The sequence below is a fragment of the Drosophila takahashii genome, chromosome 2R (genome assembly GCF_030179915.1).
Source record: "Drosophila takahashii strain IR98-3 E-12201 chromosome 2R, DtakHiC1v2, whole genome shotgun sequence".
Taxonomy (NCBI): Eukaryota; Metazoa; Arthropoda; class Insecta; order Diptera; family Drosophilidae; genus Drosophila; species Drosophila takahashii.
Window position 1 is genome coordinate 41,729,852 of NC_091679.1, and position 23,604 is coordinate 41,753,455.

The following is a 23,604-nucleotide window of genomic DNA, read 5'->3' on the forward strand; positions in this document are numbered from 1 at the left end:
CTTAAGCCAATGTGGATTTCAAGTAGGGCCGAAAGTAAACCTTCTATGATTAAGAATAATATTCCAGTAACCAGTTTTCTGCAGAGTTCGGTAGAGTCTAGGAGTTTGCTAGGGCTTTTTCATATACCTATAACATTTCTTTGATTTTAAAAATGAATAATAATATAGTTATTTTACAAATATATGAATTAATAAAGCGAGAGAGAAAATAATAAAAATTCAATAAAAAAAATGTTTAATCTTTTTATTGCATAAATTGCTTCTGTAACGATTGTAACTGAAACGATTTTTTCTAAAACCACATTTTTTCAACTGGTGACCACGATTTGAAAAACAATTTTTCGAAAAAACCAAGACATGGGTGAATCCCCTTAATATTTCTGATTTTTAAGCGCCAATGCGGCCGAAAAGGGAACTGTGCTGGTCAGTTTCTCGGATTTACATATGATGGCAACTCCTCTGCGGGTTCCCGTCTCGGCTAGAACAGCTGGCCGCCTGACCACAAACTCAAATCAAGCTATAGCATATATATTTCCGATTTGATGCCGCTGCACTTGTGAACGGGCTCCGAGCGAGTTAAAACCGAATAATAAATGCGGACCGCGATCGAAAACTACAGTAAACTACTCGACAAGCAGAGCTGCCAGGGCGCACATAATGCAAATAACAAAAGTTCACTTTTTATTGACCGGTTAAATTGCGATAATATTGCAATTTCCAGCTGCAATACCTGCAATACACCAAATGCTCTGGGCTGAAAAGTTGTACAAAAGAATCAAGAGAAGATAGCTGCTGTGCGTGTGGGAAAATGTAAACAAACGAGTTGAATAAATAGAAATAAACCATTAAAATAACTAAGGAAATATCGAAAAAGAGCAGCGTTGTTGTTGTGCCGGCTGAAAAACTGTCCTTGTGTGCGTTGTGTGTGTGTGTGCGTTTTGTACTCGCGTGTGTGTGTGAGCAGACAACAAAAGAGATTTCGCCTAGTTACCGTTACTTGCATTGCACTGCCAAAAAAGCAACAAAAACAAAAAGCGGAAAGGGAGGAAAGTAAATAAATAAACTGTCGAATTTTCGAATATCATAAATAAAGAGTCCTGCCAAAAGAAAAGTCAATTATATCGCAATCGCAGGAATCAAATCAAGTCGAGCAACAAAAATGGCCTTGATAAGACTGGCAAGGTGAGTCTTTGATAATAGTACCTACCCATCTAAATATAGGAATTTTTCCGTTTGGTCCCCTTTTCTTTCTTTGCTTTACCACTTAACAAACCGCAATTTAGCCAACCAGGGGCGGAGTTTCGCCCTAAAAAAGGGGGGTTTCCCCCGAAAATTGATTTTTCTTGGCCCTCATCATCCTGACAGGCTGACCTGAACTGACCCCATTTTTCGTTTTCCTTTTCCGCCGAAAAGAAAATGCTGAATTCTGGAAAATCCGGCCCTGGCCTTTCTGTTTTTTCCCACTTGGTCAACAGCAAAACGCTTGAGGCCGTGTAATAACTTTAAGGCAAATATTTATTTCCCCAGCGCCGAGTTGTTGATATTGATGTTGGTCAATGCACTTTAACGCCCCTGAAACGCACTTCAGATATCGCAAAAAGTACTCAGACACTCTAGAAATCAGTGACTATATTAATAGCTATAGGGTGGTAGATCAAGTTTTTTAGTAGAAAAATAAAAATAAATTATGAATATATGTATCTTAATATTAATTTTATAAAAATCTTAAAAGATTTACAGATTGATTAATGCATAAATCATTAACGATTTTAAATATATTTATAAGAACACAAAAATAAACATCCTTGTTCTGAATTCCACATTTATTTGGCAGATATTCAAGGAACATTTGAAATACCAGTTTTGTAACTGGTAAAAACTAATTATAAGTGGGGTCTCTCCCCTAAAGAATAAGCAGTTCAATCAAGAAATAGCTACTTACAAAGAAGAACCAGCACAAAACTGAAGATAATGATAATCTAAAATGCAACTGAACTGCATAATAATAAACTAGGAGTACAAAATCTTACGATAATCCTGCTCAATTAATTCTGATATAAAGACAACCCCCTATTGCATTTATTTACCGTCTCAATTTCGTTTGTTGCCTTTTCAAACATTTACAACGACTGAAACAATAAGCACTAGATATCTGGGCATTGAATTTCCAACATCGTCGTAATTACCCATTCATCATTGACTTCGATTGGGTGTATATTTTTATGCTGTTTACTTTGTTTACGCTTGCAAAGTAAACAATCGCAAATCACACATTATTAAATTAATCAAGCGGCGCAGAGGCGTTAAATATGCGATCAGTTGATTGATGGCCCGCTGACTGATTGGCGATTGGCCGCGTGTTCAGGAATCAGTAATGCGAAATCGGAAATCGGGACTATCCTACATGCTATATAGCAATGCCGCATGCAATTTAGATTACAGCATGGATTAATAGCAAACACAAATGCTCGAGTCATTCCATTGCGAATTGGTTTGGAGCTGGTTCAGGGCGGTTTATTCTGCAGTTGAGATTCTCTATTTGTACCTGATTTCTAATGAATTTTCCATGGCTGCAGCCTGACTCATCCGCTGGCAATTCCAATTAAGGGTCCAAAAATAACTTCCAGCCTTTGAGCAATTGAGAGATCGCAGTTCCTAGGATGGTACTCCAGTAATTGAGTGTAATTGGAACGGAAAAGGGGGCCACTCCACTCCCAAGATTTCTCTAGCCGGATGACGGATGACAGTCCCCAAGTGGAAGCTGTAGAAGTGCAGCAGTACAGCAGATTGTATCCACAAAGAATGTGACTGTATCTCAACCCGATGGCCCCAATATGTCCTCGCCTGACCTGCTAGTTCAATTTGCACATCTCACATACGAAACATATATGTATACCATATACCATATACTATATAGATGTGCAATGGAAACTTTTGTGGGCCACAATGAAAATGTAATAAAAGTAAAACGGGAGGCTGCATTGATAAAGCGTGTAATCTATATGACGACATGGTCTCGAGTTACTATGTAAATACCAGCACCCTGCATATATGGATCGTATTTTCTCACTATGCCCGTCGTATGTGGGTAATCTTATTGTTATACGACTCGTGCTGGCGACTCTTTAATTTAATTATGACTATTTTATTAATTGAAATGCGTAGTATTCTATAAATGGAAACTTTGAACCAACAACAACAACAACAGTAACGGCGATGAAATAAAAGCTTCCAATCAAGATCTGTGCTTTATACTTTTGCTAACCATAAATCCAAATAGTCTCCCATCGGTGTCAGTTCGAATTGTCATTCCACTTTAGAAAAGTCGTATATTGTCTTGAGAAATGATCGTCGATTGATAGGAAAGCGCGTCCTTTGTCTTGGCCAAAATGCACCTGATCGATCAATGGGAGGTCCTGGCCATCCACTCGTGAGTAAACTTAGTAATCCGCATAATAAGCGAGTGCAAAATTGCGCAATTTCATAACTTGTCACACCTGGCGCCGTATTCTAGTTTTCATTCCCACACAAACCTGTTTGGAAAGCCAACAAACAAATACGCCCAACCCTCTTTTCCCCAGTTGCTTACATTGTAATGTTTTAGAATACCTTAAAATGCAGTACTAGCACTTATAAATGGACATAATACAGAAAATCAAGATTTCTTTATCATAAAAATCAAATAAAAACACCTCTTAACGAGGTAAAAAACTAGTGACGACCGCACCTTCAACATACAAAAGTTCTGATATCAACATTTGTGACGAAAAATTATTACACTCGTCATTAAATAGACTTTCTAATATTTTCTCATTCGGCCCGCCCTAGCAAACTATTCCAGCCTTTTTCCCTTTACAGGCATTTTCTATTGCAGCGTGACGAATGAGAAAAGATTAGAAAGTCTATTTAATGACGAGTGTAATAATTTTTCGTCACAAATGTTGATATCAGAACTTTTGTATGTTGAAGGTGCGGTCGTCACTAGTTTTTTACCTCGTTAAGAGGTGTTTTTATTTGATATCAGAAGTTTTTGTTTGTTTACATTTGCTCTCATAGGAGCTAATATATACATTTAAATTTAAATTGGTCAATCATAATTTTTAAACTATTGTATTTTAACAAATTAAGTTAAAAAGGCGTTGAAGTATTTCAAAATACCTTTTAAACAAGGTATAGCACATGTCTGTACCTTTAGTAGTATAGAACTTACGAACTAACGAAATTTAGCTATTTTTAGCTTTTTCCCGCTAAAGTAGCGGCTTTTTCCAAAAGTCGTAGAACAAAAGATTCCTATATGGAACTCTTAAGTGCAAATTTACTGATTCCATGACCCTAAAATGCAGTTCGGATACCCTCCCACAAAATTCAATACTCAGGGAGCGTTAATTGTTCGAGCTGGCAAAAGTGGCTATTTTCGTATAAAAATAACTTTTAAACGTGACTTTTTACAGTAATGTGTTATATACCAAAATTTAAGGAATCTCAAGGGCTATACAGTTTAAAGTTTTCAAGAAAATCGTTAGAGCCGTTTTTGAGAAAAATAAAAAAAAGCTAAAAAAAAAGTTTTAAAAAATTGTCTTTTGTTCATATCTTTTTAATTATTACATTTACACAAATTGCATATAGAAGGCGTTTATAGCATTTAAAAATACCTTTCAAACAAGATGCAGCACAAGTCTGTAGCTTTAGTAGTATAGAAGTTACGGCTTTCCGAATTTTAGCTATTTATAGCTGTTTTCCCGCTAAACTAGCGAGTTTTTCCAAAAGTGGTAGAACAAAAGTTTTTTATATCGATGGGATGAACGTCATATTAAATTTTCAAAACTTAAGAAACATGTTTTGGACAAACTGACAAACTGACAAACTGACAAACTGACAAACTGACAAACAGAATTAAATTTTCATTTTGGGAAGAAGAAGGAAATCTTATTTTGGCTATAACTTTTGAACGGAGCGTCGGATTTTGACAAATGACCCCTCATTCGACGGGTATTTTCAAAAGGAATACAACTAAAACATTGCGAGGGGGCATTTATCCCCACCGGCCCCAACAGCTCCAAATTTCGAAATTTTCATTTTTTCACTTTCACCGCTCTCTCTCCCAAGCCAATTGATTTTCTTAAAGTCTTGGTATGCAATCCTTTAAGTTATTGCAATACCTTTCGATTGGTGTATCATTCATTATGATCGGACCATCACACTAGATTTTCATTTCTTCGTGTATATATAGTAGTCGCCTTCGCACACTCTCCTGGTGCGCTTCGTCACTACATGGACTGCCGTCCATAGTGATATAGGTGGCTTCAAAAATAACCGCTAAAAAAAAGAATTCATTTATAATTCCCCTTACAAAACCCCTCCCCAATTAAATACTCGTATATCACGATTCCAAATCGTTGACAATGACAGTCTGTTATTAAGTAGGAAAATTACTTTTAGTTTCAACATTATAATGGCTAAACACGGATCCACATCTACAGTCAATTTTATAATAGTCGTAAATAAAGCTGTGAGAACTTTCTCAATTGATGGCATGCCGAAACAGTAGAAACCCGTTTGCGTGGAGCAGAAATCAAATAAATTTATTATTATTGCTCACTTTATAGATTATAATTTCGAACAATTGAATCAAACGCATACACATACCGGTAAATTTGCTGCGCACAAATTAAAGATCAAATAGAGCAATTGGTTGGAGAAATAAAAAACCACATCGAAGACTTTATACACTGTGGACAAATACAGTGTGATTTCCTTAGAAATAAACGGTGCGATTTGATCTATCTTTTGACCGATCTTAGAGTATTTCTCGAGAAGATTGCCAACTCGGGGGAGAGTTGACCAATGAACGTTTAGCGCAATTCGATGCCCAGACATTGGCTGGCAATCGGGGTCTGGTTTTCTGATGGCTACAGAGTGCGGGAAATCCGGCTGAAAGCAGTTTTCACCAAACTTATCCAAAGTCAAGAGCATGGCGCACACGAAACTCACGGATACAGATACCCATATACCGAATGAACTACCGATACAACTGCATTCCACGTCGCCACCACTACGACTGTGATTCTGGTCGAGAACCGAAAACAAATCAAGGGTATACTGCAGCTGAATATTCAATATTATATTCAAAACGAACTGGAAAATGGGGGGATAAGGGAAAAGTTCCCTCCATTGAATAGAGCCAAAGAAGGTCGTCATTCATTTTTGGCCCGACTCGGGGCTCTATACAATTTTTATGCACGCGCCTCCGTTTCGAACGCGGCACTCGGGGCGTATGCGCAATAAATATATATCATTTGCCCCAGCTAAAATGCCCCGACGATGATCCCCTCCCTCCACTATATTTACTTGCTAATTTCTATCAATTGCAATAAGCCCGGCCTCAAGTCATGTCAGTCGTCTCATCTCCAGGACCTTGACGGTAATCATCCGTAAATAAATACCCCACATAAATAAATACCTCTGCAAGTGGCAATTAGCGAGCCCAAGGGGAAGTCAATTGCCATGCACGATAATGTTTTAAATGCAAGGGGTGCCCCTTGATTCTTCTAGAGACCATTATCATCGTTATTTATAAATGGTATAACATTTTCATGATATTCTAGGCTGAAAGGTTTTATTTTGAGTGTTTAAACAAATTGGAAAAAATTAAAAACAATTTAAGAGAAAACTAAAAAGCCAAGGAATAAATAAGGGCAATGAAAAACTTTTTTTGGGGTAATACTACAAAATCTAAACAGATCATTTTAATATTTACCAATGTGTTGGACCTTCAGTTTACCCTAAAATGCAGTAAAAATCTTTGGGGAAAATATGCATAGTCTAAATAGGTTTTTCAGGACCGTATGATGATTCTTAAAAGATGATTCTTTCAAAATGCCTTTGTATTAAATTGCATTTAAAATTCGCTCTAGCAAATTTTATTATTTTTTTTTGTTTTCCAATTTTCTATATTTTATTTTCCTTTCATAAAGTTGGCAATAAACCCCCGGTCTATTTATAGGCAATTATTGGGTATTTTATTTTGTTAGCTCCATTGAGCTAAGGCACGCTTCTCATTTGGCCAACTCATTATACCGCCTACAAAATCGGTCAGTTGTCGTTCGGGCCTTGGGTAATATATAGCTAATTAATAGTGCTATTCAGTAGTGTGATTTGTAATTACTACAGCTACATTGCTACATTGTTTGGCGACAAAAGAACATTGCACTTTACTGCCATTTTCGTTGGCCAATTAATGGAATGTGTAAAAAGGGGCTTGTCATCACTTGGCGAACAATTCGGTGAGGTGGTGACCAATTGGAAAACCTGTTGCTGACTCAGGATTCTTTCAAGTGAAACACCAAGTGGGTGTGGAAATTTAAATGGGGGAAATGGAAAACTATAAACTAGAATACCCAAAGGGCTATTATTCTAATAAGTTTAAGAACGCAAACAATTTTAAAGCCAGATATAATTTAAATGGCTCAGCTTTTGTGAGTTAGTAGTAAAAATATAAATCGAAACTAGTGAAAACCAATATTTAGTATAATTAGCACTTTTAAGATGTATAAAAACATTTAAAACTAATTAAAAAACTTTTTTCACTGTAACTACAAGAAAATAATGAACAATTCGTGAAGGGAAAACAGTATGTGTAATTATTCTCTGTAAAATAAACAGTTCCTTAAATTCACATACAAACTTCCAAGGTCCTTACACTCTGTCCATTATGAAACACCAAAGCAATCCTTGTTGTTCAATCCTGTTTTGGTCGATTTCCATTTCCAATTGATCCTTCCCCCCGTTAACCTCTTTTCCGCATGCAATTTGCTGTGCTCCACTGGCACTCCGCCTACTTGGCAATTTGTTGCAATTTTCTAAATATAGCTTAACCCATTAAAGTCACTTAGAATGCAAAGCCGACGGCGCGGACTCGTTTCAATTGGCGCAAGTAAAAGTGAATTTAAAAGAGCTTTTCCTTTTTTATTTTTTGCGCCGTGCAGGCTGCCCGAGACACAGAGTTCATTCATCCAATTTCGTATTGTTTGTGCGAAAGTGGACTTCCGCATATGGTTCACCACCACCGCCGCCCCCAAAAAGTCAGTAAAAAGCGAAAGTGCGACGGTGTCCGCCTGCATTTCGCCCCCCTTTCTGGTCGTTTGTCCATTTAATCATTGCAAATTTTATGCAATCTGCCGCTGATCTTTTTATAACCACTTTGTGTGTGCCATATATCAAAAAGCAGATCATGTCAGGCATTTTTCATATGTAATTCAATTTTATTAAATGCGCCGAGCGTGCGCCAAAAGTGCATTGACTCCGGAGGCTGATGTTGTGCATCTGGCATTTGGCAAATAGAAAAATTAGTCTAATCGATTTGAGAGTAGCTCCGCAAAAATGATCTAATCAGCCGAGAAAATCCCCAACGGGGAGTTAATGCATTTAAAATTTATAGTATAGTGCCGGTGGTCGTACGATTATCCGGCGATGGCACGCGATTCGGTTATTTGTCCTTTGCTACTTAGTCCCCATTGCAGACTGATATCATTTTTGATGCACAGTTGAATTTCTGTAACTGAAACTTTCTTTGATACATTTTTATATATTACTTTTTAAATAATTACATTTCGTAATTCAGCATAATTGTTATAAACTTAACAATTATCTCATATTTTTCTGGGATTTTTAAAAGTTCAATTTTATGTGAGAGCCAAGAAGATACAAACATTTTATTTCGTAACTTATTTTAATATTCTAAAATTTCGATAAGTGTTATTTAAAACTTATAACTTATAAGTTATAACTATCATGTTTTTTTTTAAATGTTGGTTGTATTTTTTTTTAATTTTCCTCTGCAGACAAAAATAGAGTCATAGCCATCTGATTGAGAGATAACCGGTGCAATTAGTGAAAGTAAAAGTCGTCGGCATTTGCTTTATGCAACCTGAGTTTATCGACCAAACAAGAGTTTGTGGCAAATAAATTTAAAAATCCCGCCATCCTTATCACTAAATTTCGACTAGGTGGCAACGCGGTCTGCAAACACATGGAAAAATATCGATAAGTATCGATGTTATTTAACATCACCAATTTGAAATACAAACTCCCGCATGCGCTATTAAAATTCGCGAAAATCCTTGAAAATTGTGACGAAGATGAGCGTTTCCAGCTGCAAACTGTTGATGCGAAGGATGCCCTGCACCCTGGACGAGCTGGCGCAGCTGATCCAGGAGTGCAAGTTCATCCTGCCGCGTTCGCTGAACACTTACGGTCGGAAAAGGGTGCTCATCGAGTACAAGGATCCCGATGAGGCGGAGCGAGCCCTCAGGCAACTTCAAGGACTCAGTGAAATTCTGGACAAACCGCTGTACATCAGTATGTTTGGACCGAAACAAAGAGCCGATGGAGCCACCGATGCCAGCAAATCCACACAGACAATGGGAACAGCAGCCCAGAAACAGGAACCGGAAATCGAAAAGTACGTTCGCAGGCTATATGCCTGCAATAGTCAGTCCGATTTCACACAGCCGCCGCCGCCATATCTCAGCTATAGCTACCCACCCATCAATGGGGATATTCTGGCCAGGATCGGCCAGAACCTGCAGACTAATCAGCGATTCTATACACAAGTTTTGCACCTGATGAATCGCATGAATCTGGAGGCTCCCTTTGAAAAGCGTTCCACTGGCTTGTTGGTCCAGAAGTATCACCAAAATGTAGCCACTCAAACGGAGGAAGTAGCCAGTGAACCGGAAAGCGAATTGGAGAGCGAGGATGAGGAGGAAGCGAAGGTTAAGCGACAGAGATTGCTCCCAGCAGCTTCCAGCGAAAAGATCCTCAAGAGAACCCGCCAAATGTTGCAGCAGGCTGCCCAACAAGCCAGTCACTCCCAGCTTAAACAAGATCCAATCCAAAAACCCACTGTTAAGCCACCCAAAATCGAACTGAAACTGCCGGAAACCCTAAAACCATCCACCTCAAAGCCAGAAGGGCGTTTAACCACCAGCGAACTCCAATCTCTGCCCGTTTATAAGAACTACAAAATAGGGGAACCCAGCAATAAGCTCTACATTAAGAACCTGGACAAGAGCGTGGCTGAAGCTCAGCTGAGGGAACTCTACTCTAAATACACAAAACCAGATAATTTGGAAATCAAGGTCATGCAGCAGGGTCGCATGAAGGGCCAGGCATTCGTCAGCTTCCTTAGATCGGAGGAACCTGAAATTATAGCTCAAGCCCTCAGCGAAACCAATGGTCTTTTGTGGCAGAACAAACCCATGATCGTTTGCTATGGCAAACAGCAATAGAATCACTGAAAATACCTAGGAGGAGGTTAGGATTTTCTCAATTTATAAAAGTATTTCGTAGCAGTAACTGTAGTAAACTTCATTCTCGTGTGTTTGTATACTCAGGTCAGCTGGCAAAGTAGCTATGAAAATAACTAACCCATTTTCTACAAAATTTCCAACAAAAATCTTTAAAAAAAATCCTATAAAAATAAATCTTATATTTCCTATTGGTTTTCCAGACAACTGGGCCTGATTGATACCATATATGTGGACGGAGCTCGGCCAGATCCAGTCAACGAACCCGAGGAGTCGCTCAACGAAGCCGAAATCACAGCAGCCAACACAGTTCCCATTAAGATCAAGAAGCGCAAGTCCAAGCAGCTGGCCATGCAGCCCTATACCTATGTAATTGCCGTGGATTTTGAGGCCACCTGCTGGGAGAAACAGGCGCCTCCTCAATGGCGAGAGGCGGAGATTATCGGTAAGGAAATTAAAGTTATTTTCTTACTAAAATAATTACTAAATTTATATATACTCTCCCAGAATTCCCAGCTGTGCTGGTCAACGTTAAGACAGGCAAGATTGAGGCCGAATTCCACAAGTACATCCTGCCCATCGAGTCGCCCCGCCTGAGTGCCTACTGTACAGAGCTGACGGGCATCCAGCAGAAGACGGTGGACAGCGGAGTGCCGCTGCAGACGGCGCTAATGATGTTCCACGAGTGGCTGCGCAAGGAGCTGCGTGCTCGCAACCTCACCTTGCCGAAGATGAACAAGTCCAATATATTGGGGAACTGCGCCTTTGCCACCTGGACGGACTGGGACTTTGGGATTTGCCTGGCGAAGGAGTGCACCCGCAAGCGGATGCGCAAGGGAGCCTACTTTAATCAGTGGATCGATGTGAGGGCAGTGTATAGGTCGTGGTACAAGTACAAGCCGTGCAACTTCACCGACGCCCTGTCGCACGTGGGCCTGGCGTTCGAGGGAAGAGCTCACTCCGGAATCGACGATGCCAAGAACCTGGGCGCCCTCATCTGCAAAATGGTGCGCGACGGAGCGCTCTTCTCGATCACCAAAGATCTGACGCCATATCAGCAGCTCAATCCCAACTGCGTGTTGTGAGTTCAGCGGCCAGCAATCCCTCCAAACGAAACGCAGAATATCCATTTAGTTTACTGGATTTTATTTAATTATTAATACGAAAAAAACGCAGGAAAGGCGGAAGATGATTGGTACGAAGAAAGCTAAAGAGAAATTGCATGAAATTATAATAGAAATTCTTTTTTTTTCCCCTTTTATTTAATATTTGCCCTGATTTTCTTGTAACGGCAATTGATAAGACTTGAAACAATTCGAAGCATCGCAGCGATCGTACATATAAATATATAAATAGCTATTAAATGGCATACATATTTTTCTACCATTCATACTTACTTGATAATGCTTAGTTGTAGTCTATAATACGGATTGCAATACTTATTTTAACGACTTACACCGCCTACCATTTAGGAGATACAATTAAATAAAACGACAATAGCGATTGAGTTATCCAAGAATAAGATTTTTTTGTAAATCAAACTAGAAAGTCACTGGACAGACGATGCTTGATGGCCACTTGAATGACGGCCTTTAGGCCTGTGGTCATCCACTCTGGATTGTCCTCGGTTAGCCAGTCCACCGTGCAGACGGGCAGGCCACAGTAGATATCCGATTTAATGACTCGCAGCGCACAGACGCTGGTTGGCTGAAAGCCGCGCAGGCAGTCGGAAAACTCAGCCGTTGGTTCGTAGTTAATGTCGCCGAGTAGCTTTCGGTAGTTGAGGTCACCTTTGAAGATCACGAGGGCAGCCTCGCTGATGTAGACATACAGACAGGGCTGAATCCGCTTCATCTGGCTGCAATCGTGTCCGCTAGTCCAGAAATAGCTCTTCTCGCACAAGATAAACGAACGATCACGTATATAACCGCGTATCCTGCGACCGAAAGCCATAAATTCAGGAAATGTATGCCTGCAAAAGTAGCTTAAAAGCCAAAGGAAGTCCTTGTGGGTGACATCGGATATAAACCAAGGAATAGCCTTCACATGGAACCGCACTCGTCTAGCCAAACCCGATTCTACGATGTACTCGGCCAGCAGGAGATCGGCAAATAGTTCAAATCCCGCATTATCACACACAATGTCCACGTAGACGGGATCACAGGCCTTCGTGAGATCCGTCCATATATCAGACGATTGATCAGCCAGCAGATCCTTGTCGTATCTGGTAATTCTTTTAAATATCCTGGCATCCGGACAGGCATCTGTGTTACTCAGGTCATAGCGATTGCTCCAGGTGGATAGTTTGAGAAGATGCTGAAAGTTCTCCTTGCTGCGAGGCAGTCCTCTGGTGGCCACCAGGATGTCCTTCATCTGAGACGTCACATTCCTGGCGGCCGACATCTTTTGATCACCAAAGTAGTCATAATTGGCGAGGGTTTCCGATCGCTGAAATATAGACCAAATACGGCGATACATGTAGCACTCGGCGTGCAGCCAAACGGCGGAGAACCACTGCCTTCGATCCTCGCTGAGGTTCCGCAGAAACTCGTTCCAATTCTCGGTGTCGGGAGCTTTTACCCGGAATATCTCGAACCCGTCGTTGTTGATAATCTCTCCGCGGAGCAGTTCCAGACTCAGAATGGTGCGCTTCAGCTCAAAGTGGGCATAGTCCCCGCATTCCTTCATAATTTCAGGCTCCCGATCCCGCAGAAAAGCAATCAGATCGCGTAAAAGTCCGGGTGATCTTCGCTTAAACGTGGCAAAGGCGAAGCTGTGCAGAAATCTGGCGGATAGCTCTTCATTCGTTCCGGGTGGAGTGTAAATGATCAGATTCTTCTCGTTGAATCGGAGCTCCTTCATCTGCTCGATGGCCGCCTGACGGTCCACAATCGTGGTATCCGTCACCTCGGTGTGACTACTGGCCCCACTCTGCATCCTGCGGGAAACTGGGAATTTCGAAACCCTCTGCTTTGGTCAGAACAAAAATTTACAATTCCAAATTGAGATTTTTATAATTTTCAGTCGCCCGCTGGGCAACTGACGTTCATAAGTGTGAGTTTGTGTGCTTTTATAACAATGCAAAAGGCTTTATAAAGAGTGGGTTCTTAAGAACGGAAAGATATAGTGTAGTTTTACAATTTTGATTCTCTTTTTTATGTACAAAAACCAAGATTTTCACCATAAATATTAAATAAATTACAGGATATTCAAGTGCAGTTATTGCAAATCACTGAATTTAAGTAATTTAAAATTTATAGAATTTAAATTTAAAAATCAATTGCATAAAAGTCAATTAAAAAGCGAAAATTATAGCATAAATTACATTTTAAAATAGATGAAATACCGCCAACATATAATTTTCAAGAGTGAACAACATACAATTACTTTCCGCCCCTCGGATAACCCACTCTACATATCAACAATTAAGCTATTTAGTAATTAAGACTACAACAATTCAACTATTAGCGTGTCCTGGTCCTGTTTGCTTCCTCTACTTGCTGGCGAACTGTATAACTCCGTATTCCCCGGTCAACATCCACTCCTTGTCCTTGGCAAACAGCTGCTCAGCCACACCATCACCCAGTCCGCAGATCAGATCCGCTTTAACCGTGCGCAAAGTGCAGAGATTAGAAGGACGAAAGCCTGGAAAAGGATAATATATATAAATATAATTACAGAACTCCAGACAAGATAAACTAACCTCTCAAGCAGGTTTCGAAGGACTCCGTGCTGTCCCACGAAAAGTCGCCCAGCAACTTGCGGTAGTTGAGGTCGCCCTTGAAGATCACCAGCTGCGCCTCCTTCAGGCGATTGTAGAGCGAAGGATTAACCTCCGGCATGCGATAGAACTCGTAGGGACTCGTCCAAAAGTGTTCCAGCGGCGCCAGCTCGAACTTTCTTTCCGCCGTGAAACGCTGCCACTTTTTGCCGACCTCACTTAGCGCCGGATCCGGATGCTCGGCCAGGAATTTCAGCGTCCAGTGGTAGTCGTGCTCCATGACGTCCGAAATGAACCAGGGAATGGCCTTGGGATTCAAGCGCACCTTGGCCGCCAGTCCCTTGTCGATGATGTACTCGGCCAGGATGAGATCCGTGTACAGTTCATAGCCGGCGTTGTCGAAGATGATGTCCACAATGCCCTCGCCGGAGGCTCCTTCTAGGGCTTTCCACACCTCAGCCGTGCCGTCGATCAGCAGCTTCTCCTCCAGATCCGTGACCTGGTCGAAGGCATTGCCCGTGGGCTTCACCTGTTTGCCGGAGGTGATGGACAGGTCGCAGCGGTTGCCCCACAGATTCAGCTTGATCAGCTGCCGGAAGGTCTCCGAGTTTCGCTCATTGTTCCGGGTCGCCTTGGCCACCGCCAGCATGGCATCTACGCTCAGCTTGGCCGCCGTTTGCTTCTGCTGGCTAAAGTAGTCGTGGGCGGACAAGTGGTGAGTGGCCCGGAAAATGGACGAGATTTTGCGGTACATGTAACACTCGGCGTAGAGCCAGCAGGCGGAGAAGTAGGTCCTCTTCTCCTTGGGCAGTCTCTCCAGGAATGCATTCCACAGTTGAGTGTCGGGATCTTGAAGAAAGGGATTCATTTTCATTATCACTAGGTATATTTATACCCGTTACTCGTAGAGTAAAAGGGTATACTAGATTCGTGCAAAAGTATGTAACAGCTAGAAGGAAGCGTTTCCGACCCCATAAAGTATATATATTCTTGATCAGGGTCACTAGCCGAGTCGATCTCGCCATGTCCGTCTGTCCGTCTGTCTGTCTGTCCGTCTGTCCGTCTGTATGAACGCTGAGATCTCAGAAACTACAAAAGCTAGAAGGTTGAGATTTCCCACACATATTCTTTGGCTTCCTACGCAGCGCAAGTTTATTTTAGCCGAGCGCCACGCCCCCTCTAACGCCCACAATCGCCCACTAACGATTTTAAAATGGGTCCTGCGCCCACATCTTTAAATATTTCCGAGAAGTATAAATGCAATTTTGTTGTGTATATTTATACCTATCGAAATGTAGAAGACATTTTTCAAATCGGACCATTCATTAAAAAGTTATACGCTTTATAAATTGTCAACATATATCTATCTCCCTCGCACTCCCTTTAGCTGAGTTACGATTATTAGTCGGGACACCAATCTGACACAGCGTTCGCACTCCCTTTAGCTGAGTGACGGGTATTAGATAGTCGGGACACCAACCCGACTATAGCGTTCTCTCTTGTTTTGATAAGAAAAGGGTATGTTTATAGAAATATTAAATATTAGTAAAATGGTGTTTTAAATAAATATCATTCCTCTACTCTATTTTATTTCCATATTTAATATATATCATATTATTTTAATAATTAGTTTTTAGAAAAAATAAAACATCTTGAGTAAGTGGGTAGCTATAAATTTTTAAAAGAAGTGATGATAAAAATGGTATTTTATATACTTTTGAAAGTAAACCGCAAATAGAATTTACTATCCGTACATTAACTTTCGGAAAACCACAGCAGATATGTAGCTTGAGTCGGCGAACATGGTTCTATTGTCATTGCTAAGAAATTTAATTTTAAATAAGTAATATTTTGTGATGATAATTTTAGGGCCAAAAAATATAGCCTAAGTCGGAAAAAATGGCTCTATTGTCATTGCTAAAAATTGAATTTTAAATAAGTAATAATGTAATGGTAATTTTAAATACGGATAAATACGGTTTTTGATCTTTCAGTTATAAAAATTAAATAGAAAACCCTAATTAATGTCAGACCACGAAATAGGGTATAAATCTGGACCCTTAAATACTCACCCTGCCCCTCGAAGGGCAACAAGGGACCATTCCTCAGGATGTCCTCCCTCAGCTCTCTAACATCCTTTGTAGTTTGTTCAATGTCACCGCCTGCTTCCTGCGAGGGGGGGAATCAAATCAAAGGTTTTAGCCCAAGGTCAAGGGAAATGTGCGCCCAACTACTCACTGCACCGTATGTGGCCAACAGGACGTCCTTGTCCTTGACCAGGGAATCCGCAATAGTGGCCAAGGTCGAGGGCAGGCGAACACGAAAAGTGTAGTAGGCAAAGCTCCTGTAATAAACCAAATTTAAAATGATAATAAACCAATTCCCAGACTCTCGAGTGTGGGTGAAGATAAGTCCGCGCATTTGTTACATATGCTTGAGGGGCCTTATAGACAACATCTATACTAGGCGCTATATTTAGCCCTACTCAACTGCTTATAGAGGGCCGCCAGTTCGGAGTGCCGAGGGGTTTGTCCGTCCACGATTCCATTCTTTGTGTCAAAATCCGGATCGGCAGCCATCTCTACGGGTTCTGTTATTGCTCCAGTCGAATATGTTTTTGGAATGGAAAACCGAACTGTTGCGGAAAGTTTATAACTTGATAATAATGTGGCGCGTAGTGTGGCCGCTTTGGGGGCGATGAGAAATGCTAGCGATACTCTCCCAGGCGATAGTTCATTTAAATTTAAATTTTAAAATGCCAACCTTATAGAAAAAATTTTAAAATTAAATAAAATAATTTTCAAAGTCTTTATTTTTTAATGAGAAAACTATCTAATAATGTTACAATAATTGCTTTGTTAGAATTTAATTAGTTTTTAATAGAAAAATGGTTAATTTAAACATAATGTACTAAATTTAAATTTAATTTAACCTTGTAAAAAGTGTAAAAATTAAATAAAATAAGTTTCGAAGTCTTTATTTTTTAATGAGAAAACTATCTAATAATGTTACAATAATTGCTATGTTAGAATTTTATGAATTTAAACAAAATTTACCAAATTTAATTCAGGTTAGTTCAAACCCTCTTTGGTTTCTATGGTATGTAACGACTATTTATTACCAATAATTTAAACTGTCCAGCCTTTACAAAGTTAGTATCCAAATTCACGCGTTCCGTCCACAAACTGGATGACCCCATAGCTGCCCGAGACCATCCAGCGCGGATCCTTCCTGCTCAGCGCCTGACCAACGCCCTCGGGCAGACCAGAGATGACTTCGCTCTTGATCCTGCGCAGCACACAAATATTGCTGGGCAGGAAGCCACGCAGGCAGGTGCTCAATTCCTGGGTGGTGTTCCAGCAAACGTCCTGCAGCAGCTTGCGATAGTTGAGCTCTCCCTTGAAAACCACAAGCCTGGACGACTGCAGGGAGCTGTATAAATCTGGATCCGTCTGAGCCATGCTGTAAATCAAATACCACTTAGGTTTAATCATTGAATATCTAGCGTTATCTATAATTTTTACCTGTAAAAAGCATGTGGCGATGTCCAGAAATGTGAGATTGGCGCCAGCTCGAACTTTCCCTCGTCGAGGAACTGCAGAAACTTCTTGCCTATCAGACTTATAATGTAGTCCGCATGCTGACTCAGATACTCCAGTGTCCACTTGAAATCCCGCTCCGTGACGTCGGTGACAAACCAGGGATGAGCCTTCACATGGAAGCGCACCTTGGTGGCCAGTCCCTTTTCGATCATGAACTCCGCCAGGATAAAGTCGCTAAACAGCTCGTAGCCTGCATTGTCCAGTATAAAGTCCACCTGCTTCTGTTTCTTTGGCTTTGGATTGTCCAGGCACCTCCAGATTTCCGTCGCCTGGTTAACGAGTACATGCTCATCGGTGGTGGATAGATTCTCCAGTACCTGGCGGTTTGTTTGCTTGACTATTTCCCCATCGCTGGCCACATCGTTGCAGTTGCTCCACATGTTGATCCTGAGCAGCTCGTCGAAGCTTTCGAGATTATTCTCCGATCGCCGAGTGTACTTGGTCAGGGCCAGAACATCTTCCATGTTGTCGGTCAGCGATTGTTCTTTGATTTTGCCAAAGTAATCGTAGGACTTTAGGAAGATGCTGTTCTCCAGAAAGGATTGGAGTTTGCGATGCAAATAGCACTCGGCATGGAGGGAGCTGGCCCGGTAGAAGGAGCGCTCGCCATCGGGCAGGTGGCTGATGAAGTTGTTCCAGAGTTCTCGATCGGGTTCTGTGGAAAGGGAGTGATATTATAACAGATTTGCTGTTAGAACCTAGTAACCAACCTTCTCCCGTGAAATTGTGAAACGGTTTGTCCGTCTGCAGCTCGTACTTCAGCCTGGAGATCAGTCCAATGATGATCTTGAGCTCCTCCCGCGCTGCCTGTGCGAATTCATTGGAGGCTGGAAGTCAAGATAGTGAGTTAGGTGGTTTTAAGAAATGCTTGCGGGGATCACCCTACCGAATTGAGCCACTAGCTCCGTCTTGTCCCGCGTCAGGGTGTCTATCACGTTGGTCAGGATCACGGGCAGGCGACTCCGGAGGGTGTGGAAGGCGAAGCTCAGCTTGTAGTGACCCGACATGAAGGCATTGAGCGGCGTCGAGAGGTTTACAATCTGGTACTTGGCATCGAATTCCGTTCGCAGCAAACGCGAGATTTTGCTGGGCTCCGTGTCCGAATCCGACTTGGCTGGGCGCCCATCCTCCGGCTGCTCGGCCTCCGAGGAGTTCTCCTTCGACGAGGTTTCCATTGTTTCCCTTTTTTGTGTTAATTTTGTGCGTTTACTGCTGCATTTCTAACAATTTACCTCTTTTTCTGACTGATTTTTCAAAGCTCCAATCTGTGCAGTGTTGGCTAACGGGCGTCATACTGCGTTTATGCGCAGGCCTGTTTGTGAATTGGTTTTGTCAGGTTTATGCGTGAATGTATACGCGATCTCTTTTGGGGCTAAGATCTTAATTTTTGATCTTACATATTTTATGATTTTTCATTATGTTTCTTAAAAAATGTATTAATTTGCCATACTTTTATCAGAAACATTTTATAAGGCACTGCAAGTATAACATTTTTTATTCAATTATTTAGATCTGATCCACATGTTCCCAGCTAGACGATTAGATGAAATATGGACGGCCCTTAAATGTATCATGATACGTAATATATTTTCCATGTTTTCTTACCTTGCTAAGTAATTTTGGAAAAAACTATTTACATTATCTTTGGCTAAATTCCCAAAGTTAAATATAAGCAAACAATTATTAGCAATGTTTTATTTCCTTGTTTGATGTGACAGTCGAAAGTTTACTTTAAAAACAAGTTCCCAATCTGCTTTGTAAAAATATGAGTTTTCAAAAAAATAATATTAGTCACCCATTTACAGACACCCAATCAGAAACTTAAATGATGACGTTCGGCTTTTAAAAACTTCATATTCATATGTCACTATTAGTTGTGCGAATTTAAAGAAAGGAAGTTAGTTGAAAGGAGATAACTAATTTTATGAAATTAAACCGAAGATTTACAAAACTTTACTTATTAGAATTTTAGTCATCCAAAATTCGAGGACCACGATTGTTTATATTTGTTGTGTGGTTATTTTTAATTTAAATTTATCTAAATGCGTGTATTAGATAATACATTTGAAATTCACTAGAAGATAACATAAACGTAAAAACCGTTAAATTGGCAAACAGCTGACACTGGAGCAGTGTTGCAAAATACGCCAGACTGTGGTTATTTTTAGCCCCTTTCCACTTCCGCATTCGGCACACTGCCCCTATTGCAGTTTTTTATTTGCAATATTTTATTTGGCCAACGAACGCGACGCGAACGCGAGGTGTGCAGAATGTTTAACGCGCGAGGCAGGGCCGACCAGTGACTGCAACCCGATTGATCCGTTCGATCTGATCTGGCAATAGTATCTGGTGCAACCGCAAATGTGAATAGCAAACGCAAACGCAAACGCCCACCCACCCAGCGACACTCACACAAAGGCACGCGAAACGGGGATTTGGATTTGGATTCGGGTTCGGATTCGGAGTCACCACACACGCACACATATACACCACCCCCTGCACCCACACAGAGATGGCACACCTACCTTTGCCGTTTTATGGCTTCGCGGGATTCTTCATGGTTTTCTGGCTGGGCACCTGGATGGTGCACGTGATAGCCATCTGCTATGGACGCTACAAGCTGCACAAGAAGTCCTGCAAGCTGCCCACGGAGGCCCAGCCGCTGCCGGGAGTCTCTATTTTGAAGCCTCTGATGGGCGTGGATCCCAATTTGCAGCACAACCTGGAGACCTTCTTCACCATGGACTATCCGCTCTACGAGCTGCTCTTCTGCGTGGAGGACAAGGAGGATCCGGCCATCCAACTGGTGGAGCGACTCCTTGCGAAGTATCCCCTAGTGGACGCCACCCTCTTCGTCGGCGGCTCCGATGTGGGCGTCAATCCGAAGATCAACAACATCCATCCCGGCTATCTGGCCGCCAAATACGACTTTGTCATGATCTCCGACAGCGGCATCAAGATGAAGGACGACACGCTGCTGGACATGGTGCAGAATATGTCCGAGAAGCACGCTTTGGTCCACCAGATGCCCTTCACCAGCGACCGCGATGGATTTGCGGCCACCTTCGAGAAGGTCTTTTTTGGCACCGTGCAGAGCAGAATCTACCTGTCGGCGGATGTGCTGGGCATCAACTGCCACACGGGAATGTCCTGTTTGCTGCGCAAGGCGGTCATCGATCAACTGGGTGGTTTAAAAGCCTTTGGTTGCTACCTCGCCGAGGATTTCTTCATTGCCCGCGAGGTGACGCGTCTCGGCTGGAAGATGCGCATCTCCAACCAGCCGGCGCTGCAGAACAGCGGCCTCTGCGACATCGGCAGCTTCCAGGCGCGCCTCATCCGCTGGGCCAAGCTGCGCGTGGCCATGGTGCCCACCACTATACTCCTAGAGCCGCTCTCCGAGTGCATGATCCTCGGCGCCATTGCCGCCTGGTCAGCCTCGGTGTTGTTTAGCTGGGATCCCCTGGTTTTCTACCTGGTGCATGTGCTTTGCTGGTTTCTGTCCGACTGGCTGCTACTGTCCATCGTCCAGCACGGCTCCATGCCGTTCCACAAGTTTGAGTTTGTGGTCGGCTGGCTGTTTAGGGAGCTAACCGGACCCTATTTGTTCCTGCACGCCTTGTGGAATCCCGCCATTCGCTGGCGCGCCCGCACCTACAAGCTTCACTGGGGCGGAGTGGCCTACGAGCTGAGCAGCCCCGCCTCCTCCTCCGAAGAACCACAGCCCGCGCCCACGTTAGAGGCTCCAGTGGCCACCAACAGCTGCTCCAGCGAGGGATCAACGGGCGCCAAGCAGCGACTGCTCGTCTCGTAGCACCTACTAATTAAGTTTGTTATTTTGTACTTGTGAGCAACCCACTCAGCGGACTGCAAGCGACTGGCGGTAGCGTCTGGTAGTAGTATTATTAGCTGAACCTTAGTCACTACGTAAGTCTAGACTTAAAGCTGTAAAAAAAGGGCGAAACTCCTGGGCGAACCTAGATTAGTTTAGAGATTTAGCTGGCGTATCAGAGCAGATCGACCCGCAGTTTGGTGGCTTCGTTGAGACAAAAACTGGTTAATCGGATGCTTTGTGTGTGTATATATATTGCGATCAGCCTGTACAGACGTAAGCCCTAGTTAGCATTATGATTGCGTTAGTTCTCCCCGCTTCTGTTGTTGCTTTATTGAATTGTAATTATTTATTTTGGCCCAGCACACCTTTTCTAGTTATATTGTTGTATTCTTAAGCCTAAACTTCTGATTACCTTTAGTTGAGTTGTTTGTGTTTTGTTTCTGTTTCTGTACATAAGCGAAGAAAGGGAATGCCATTGAATAAATCGAATCGAAACGAAACGATCGTCCGAATGAAAGCCATTAGCTTCTGATTGATGTTTATTTGCGAGTATCATATCGTTTTTCATAGATCGCTTCTGCTTATCAGCGAGCTGAGTCAGCGGGGATTTTGACCAAATAGGTGGGAAATGTTTGGCTGAGTCATATGTACTTTCAGCGTAATTATCATGGCACTTTTGACTCGACTATTAATGGGGACTAGAAGTGATCTGTTTGTGGGAGGTGATGGGTCAGCATACAATAGATGCTGCTTGTAGAACCTTCCAGTCACATGATCGAATGGGATGGAAATTCTTTCGATTTCTTTACACACACAGCCCCTTATCTTAATGGACTTAAGCCATGACAACAGAGCGACACAAACATATTTATGAATTAAGCGGAGATAGTAGAACAGGCATATCAAGGCAAGGGTGGGATTTAATATGTAGTTGGACCTTTCGATGCAGGTCCGGAACCTAAAAACCAAGGCCAACGCCTTTAGCTTACGCATTAAGTAATAACAATTAGGCGGAGGTTAGATATATTTGGTGGGCACACACTATAAAACGACTGCTGATATTCCTTTTTTCTCTTTGCACACCCGCCCGGCCTAAAATGGGTGAAAATGCAATTAAAACGACGGAATGACGTACTTTTTTTCGCGACGGGGAAGGTGTGCTAAAAATTCCGAATGCGGCCATATCTCCGCCCGGGAATTATGTAAATTAATCAATCGTTATCAGTAGCCAAGGCACGGCGATCCACTCGAATTTTCAGTTAAGCGATTAGATAACATTTGCGAAAGCCCTTCGACTAGAATTGTTGCTTCGCTTGCCAAGCTAAAAGAGGAAAACGTTCAAGACGTATGTATAATTAAGTATGTATTTTTTAAATAAATTAATATAAAACTTAAGCTTAAGCTTAGAGCTAGTCAAACTTAAAGATATTTACTGAATAAACTGAAAACCATGACCAAAATAAAAATAAAATTGTTTACATTCCCAAGCTCAGAAAAGAATGCTGTGTAATTCATATTTATTTACGTCCGCTGGACTTAAAGATAAGAGGGAATGGAATGAATCACCCGATGTTCTGTGATTTACAATTAGGTTATTGGTATATGATTACTCAAAATGGAAGTGGGTAATCTAATCGACTTGAGAGGAGCATGATGGGCACGTGAAAGAAAGTGATGATAACAGGATGGTATTTGGTACCAGGACATAAGTACTCCCAGACTTATTTTGTCATTCCAAGTGAATCAATGTATTATTCACTGAAACAAAACTATTTTACAATGAAACAGATATAAAAAATGATGTCTAGCGAAGGGAGCGCCGGAGAAACCCCAGTTCTAAGAGTCATGCCTAAAAATGAGGGCGTTTCCTTATCGGTTAAATAGAAAAGTGTGCAGTTTTCTGCGATTAAGATACCGGCTATATTTGTCACTTGTTCGGTTCAATATAATAATATTTTAGATACTCCAGCCAATTGGGACGGCATTGATTAAACGTTCCTAGCCTCGGGCTATCTTCAAGTGTCCGGCGTAATCTTGAAAACTAATCTTTAAAAGTGGTCAATACACTTCACTTTTGTTTTTGTCAGAGCACAATTAAAATTCAAATTTTAGGTTCAGCGCGCTGATATAAATCGATAGCCC

At 41.7% G+C, this 23,604-nt stretch overlaps 5 protein-coding genes across 7 annotated transcripts; 2 read left to right on the plus strand and 3 right to left on the minus strand.

The window, feature by feature from the left end:
- Positions 1-522: 522 nt before the first annotated feature.
- Positions 523-11,829, plus strand: LOC108057137 (3'-5' exonuclease Snipper). Of its 3 annotated transcripts, none has more exons than XM_070213878.1 (3): positions 523-1,182; positions 10,511-10,752; positions 10,815-11,829. In XM_070213878.1, exons 1-3 carry the CDS (start codon positions 1,160-1,162, stop codon positions 11,390-11,392), a joined length of 843 nt encoding a protein of 280 aa, XP_070069979.1. In that variant the 5' UTR covers positions 523-1,159; the 3' UTR covers positions 11,393-11,829. The 3 variants fall into 3 exon arrangements, 2 of the variants coding, with proteins under 2 accessions (XP_070069979.1, XP_016996768.3); XM_017141279.3 differs by lacking the exon at positions 523-1,182 and adding an exon at positions 9,083-9,460; XR_011418220.1 differs by lacking the exons at positions 523-1,182; positions 10,815-11,829 and adding an exon at positions 9,041-10,394 and having other exon boundaries at positions 10,511-10,649.
- LOC108057134 (damage-control phosphatase ARMT1) lies at positions 11,811-13,299 on the minus strand. Its single transcript, XM_017141275.3, has one exon. It carries the CDS (start codon positions 13,242-13,244, stop codon positions 11,844-11,846), a length of 1,401 nt encoding a protein of 466 aa, XP_016996764.3. The 5' UTR covers positions 13,245-13,299; the 3' UTR covers positions 11,811-11,843.
- A 3-nt stretch (positions 13,300-13,302) lies between these two features.
- LOC108057135 (damage-control phosphatase ARMT1) lies at positions 13,303-16,730 on the minus strand. The gene is made up of 5 exons (XM_070213879.1): positions 16,519-16,730; positions 16,267-16,372; positions 16,101-16,197; positions 14,011-14,877; positions 13,303-13,952 (listed from the first exon to the last, which is right to left on the minus strand). The coding sequence occupies exons 1-5, from the start codon at positions 16,605-16,607 to the stop codon at positions 13,801-13,803; spliced, it is 1,311 nt and encodes a 436-aa protein (XP_070069980.1). The 5' UTR covers positions 16,608-16,730; the 3' UTR covers positions 13,303-13,800.
- A 393-nt stretch (positions 16,731-17,123) lies between these two features.
- On the minus strand, positions 17,124-18,878 carry LOC108057133 (damage-control phosphatase ARMT1). Its single transcript, XM_017141274.3, has 4 exons — positions 18,517-18,878; positions 18,341-18,457; positions 17,553-18,285; positions 17,124-17,490 (listed from the first exon to the last, which is right to left on the minus strand). Exons 1-4 carry the CDS (start codon positions 18,803-18,805, stop codon positions 17,181-17,183), a joined length of 1,449 nt encoding a protein of 482 aa, XP_016996763.3. The 5' UTR covers positions 18,806-18,878; the 3' UTR covers positions 17,124-17,180.
- A 937-nt stretch (positions 18,879-19,815) lies between these two features.
- Positions 19,816-22,926, plus strand: GlcT (ceramide glucosyltransferase). The gene has a single exon (XM_017141277.3). The coding sequence runs from the start codon at positions 20,143-20,145 to the stop codon at positions 21,439-21,441; it is 1,299 nt and encodes a 432-aa protein (XP_016996766.3). The 5' UTR covers positions 19,816-20,142; the 3' UTR covers positions 21,442-22,926.
- Positions 22,927-23,604: the final 678 nt, after the last annotated feature.

Excerpts from the sequence above, each read along its gene's own strand:
- LOC108057137 (XM_017141279.3), top strand. The coding sequence starts at position 9,138 with ATGAGCGTTTCCAGCTGCAAACTGTTGATGCGAAGGATGCCCTGCACC. Across the intron at positions 9,461-10,510 it reads CAGGAACCGGAAATCGAAAA|ACAACTGGGCCTGATTGATA; the intron begins GTACGTTCGCAG and ends TTGGTTTTCCAG. Across the intron at positions 10,753-10,814 it reads GCGAGAGGCGGAGATTATCG|AATTCCCAGCTGTGCTGGTC; the intron begins GTAAGGAAATTA and ends ATACTCTCCCAG.
- LOC108057135 (XM_070213879.1), bottom strand. The coding sequence starts at position 16,607 with ATGGCTGCCGATCCGGATTTTGACACAAAGAATGGAATCGTGGACGGA. Across the intron at positions 14,878-16,100 it reads GTTGCCCTTCGAGGGGCAGG|ATCCCGACACTCAACTGTGG; the intron begins GTGAGTATTTAA and ends CCTTTCTTCAAG. Across the intron at positions 13,953-14,010 it reads CTTCGAAACCTGCTTGAGAG|GCTTTCGTCCTTCTAATCTC; the intron begins GTTAGTTTATCT and ends ATCCTTTTCCAG.
- LOC108057133 (XM_017141274.3), bottom strand. The coding sequence starts at position 18,805 with ATGGAAACCTCGTCGAAGGAGAACTCCTCGGAGGCCGAGCAGCCGGAG. Across the intron at positions 18,286-18,340 it reads TCACAATTTCACGGGAGAAG|AACCCGATCGAGAACTCTGG; the intron begins GTTGGTTACTAG and ends CCCTTTCCACAG. Across the intron at positions 17,491-17,552 it reads TCGCCACATGCTTTTTACAG|CATGGCTCAGACGGATCCAG; the intron begins GTAAAAATTATA and ends TTTGATTTACAG.
- LOC108057134 (XM_017141275.3), bottom strand. The coding sequence starts at position 13,244 with ATGCAGAGTGGGGCCAGTAGTCACACCGAGGTGACGGATACCACGATT.
- GlcT (XM_017141277.3), top strand. The coding sequence starts at position 20,143 with ATGGCACACCTACCTTTGCCGTTTTATGGCTTCGCGGGATTCTTCATG.